Source organism: Penaeus chinensis, chromosome 24 (assembly GCF_019202785.1).
Source record: "Penaeus chinensis breed Huanghai No. 1 chromosome 24, ASM1920278v2, whole genome shotgun sequence".
In the NCBI taxonomy this organism is placed as follows: Eukaryota; Metazoa; Arthropoda; class Malacostraca; order Decapoda; family Penaeidae; genus Penaeus; species Penaeus chinensis.
Window position 1 is genome coordinate 7,113,920 of NC_061842.1, and position 1,862 is coordinate 7,115,781.

General features: G+C 44.8%; 1 protein-coding gene across 1 annotated transcript in view; it reads right to left on the reverse strand.

The window, feature by feature from the left end:
- Positions 1-498: 498 nt before the first annotated feature.
- LOC125037848 (glycine-rich cell wall structural protein 1-like) overlaps positions 499-1,862 on the reverse strand; it is a 6,255-nt gene continuing 4,891 nt past the window's right edge. The window contains exons 4-5 of the mRNA XM_047631091.1: positions 911-1,862; positions 499-798 (exon numbers count right to left, since the gene is read on the reverse strand). The exon at positions 911-1,862 is cut by the window's right edge and continues 148 nt beyond it. Of these exons, the coding sequence (XP_047487047.1) occupies positions 638-798; positions 911-1,862 (1,113 nt within the window). The 3' untranslated portion in view covers positions 499-637. The remainder of the gene's footprint in view (positions 799-910) is intronic.

Here is a 1,862-nt window from a genome sequence, read left to right on the forward strand (position 1 = left end):
ATACCACTCAACAATTGCTATTATAGATAAAGTGATTTTCCATTATAATTCTTTGTTTTTATTCAATAGGTTTTTAGAATAAATGTGATATCGTTTTGGGGAATGTTTATTTCAGCATTATTATTATTATTACTATCATCATTATTGCTATTGTTATTTTTGTGACTATTATTATTATTACTATCATTATCATTATTATCTTAGTATTATTATGATAATTATTATCATTATTACCATCATTATCATTATTATTGTTATAATAATTATCATTATCAATTGTCATTATCATCATCATTATCATCGCCATTGTCATTGTCATTGTCACCATTATTACTACCATTACCATTATTATGATTTGTAATAGTATAATCATTATCATATCATTACTAATTATGCCTATCAGTAGTTACGTTTTCTTAAACTCACATTGCTGTTTTTTAACATGCTCAGAACATCTCACTGTTTAAAAAGATGAGTGAAGGATATGCTAATGCAATAAACTGTTTTCCTTTTATATTTTACAATTTTGGTGATTATTGTATGTTTGTGTGTGTGCATACCAACATCAGTCCATATAGATGAATGCACCAATCAAAGATGATAATAATGATAGATGAATTCTTTAGGCAAGGCTATGTTACCATTTCAGAGCGGGTTTGCACACATGCAACTGAATGCAGTTGTCGAAGCAACATTTGTCTTGCGAGTTGCAAGATCCATCGTTGCTGCAAGTCTTGGGCGGAAGATGGCGCGCATCGGGGCACTGTGGACGCACGGCCGGACATCTTCCCGGGTGCACTGTGGAGAGCCAAGTTTTGTTTTAGAGCGTGATATGTTATGAAGGGTATTTGGGTCATTATCTGAAGAATGTATATTATCTCCATCCTAATTTTTCTCAGACTGGACTTACCTTCCACATTACTCGCTCCTTGCCCCGAGTTCTCACAGCAGTACAGTTGGTTGGAAGCGTTCTTGCACCAGTAGCGGCAGGAGGAGGCCCCCGGTGAAGATCCGCCAGCAACAAGGTTTGCTTGTGTTCCGTAACCGAAGTTTCCTGAAGTCGATCCTCCAGAGCCAAAACCTCCTGACGAAGACCCTCCAGAGCCAAAACCTCCTGACGAAGACCCTCCAGAGCCAAAACCTCCTGACGAAGACCCTCCAGATCCGAAATTTCCAGAAGTATGGCCTCCAGAACCCCCAGACCCAAAGTTTCCGGAACTAGAACCTCCAGACCCAAAGCTTCCTGAAGAGGACCCTCCTGACCCGGAATTTCCAGAACCATGGCCCCCAGATACATAGTTTCCTGAAGTAGCTCCTCCTGTACCGAAACCTCCAGAAGCATGGCCGCTAGAACCTCCAGACCCCGAGCCTCCAGACCCGAAGCCACCAGCTCCAGAACCTCCAGAGCCAAAGTTTCCTGACCCGAAATTTCCCGAACCATGGCCCCCAGAGCCGAATCCTCCAGCGTTAGATCCTCCTGAGCCGAATCCTCCTGAGCCGGATCCTCCTGACGATCCTCCTGACCCTAATCCTCCTGACCCGAATCCTCCTGAGCCGGATCCTCCTGACCCGAATCCTCCGGCATTAGATCCCCCTGACCCATATCCTCCAAATCCAGCTCCGCCAGATGCGAATCCTCCAGAGGCAGATCCTGAGGACGCAAATCCTCCTGCCCCCGACCCCCCAGACCCGAACACTGCAGACCCAGATCCTGCAGAAACAGCCCCATGGCCTCCTGAAACAAAGCTTCCTGAGGCTGATCCTGCAGCCCCGAATCCTCCTGATCCTCCGTTCGCGAAGCTCTCTGCCGCAGACCCACTAGACACGAAGCCCCCTGAGTTTGTTCCTGCAGAAGTAAAGCT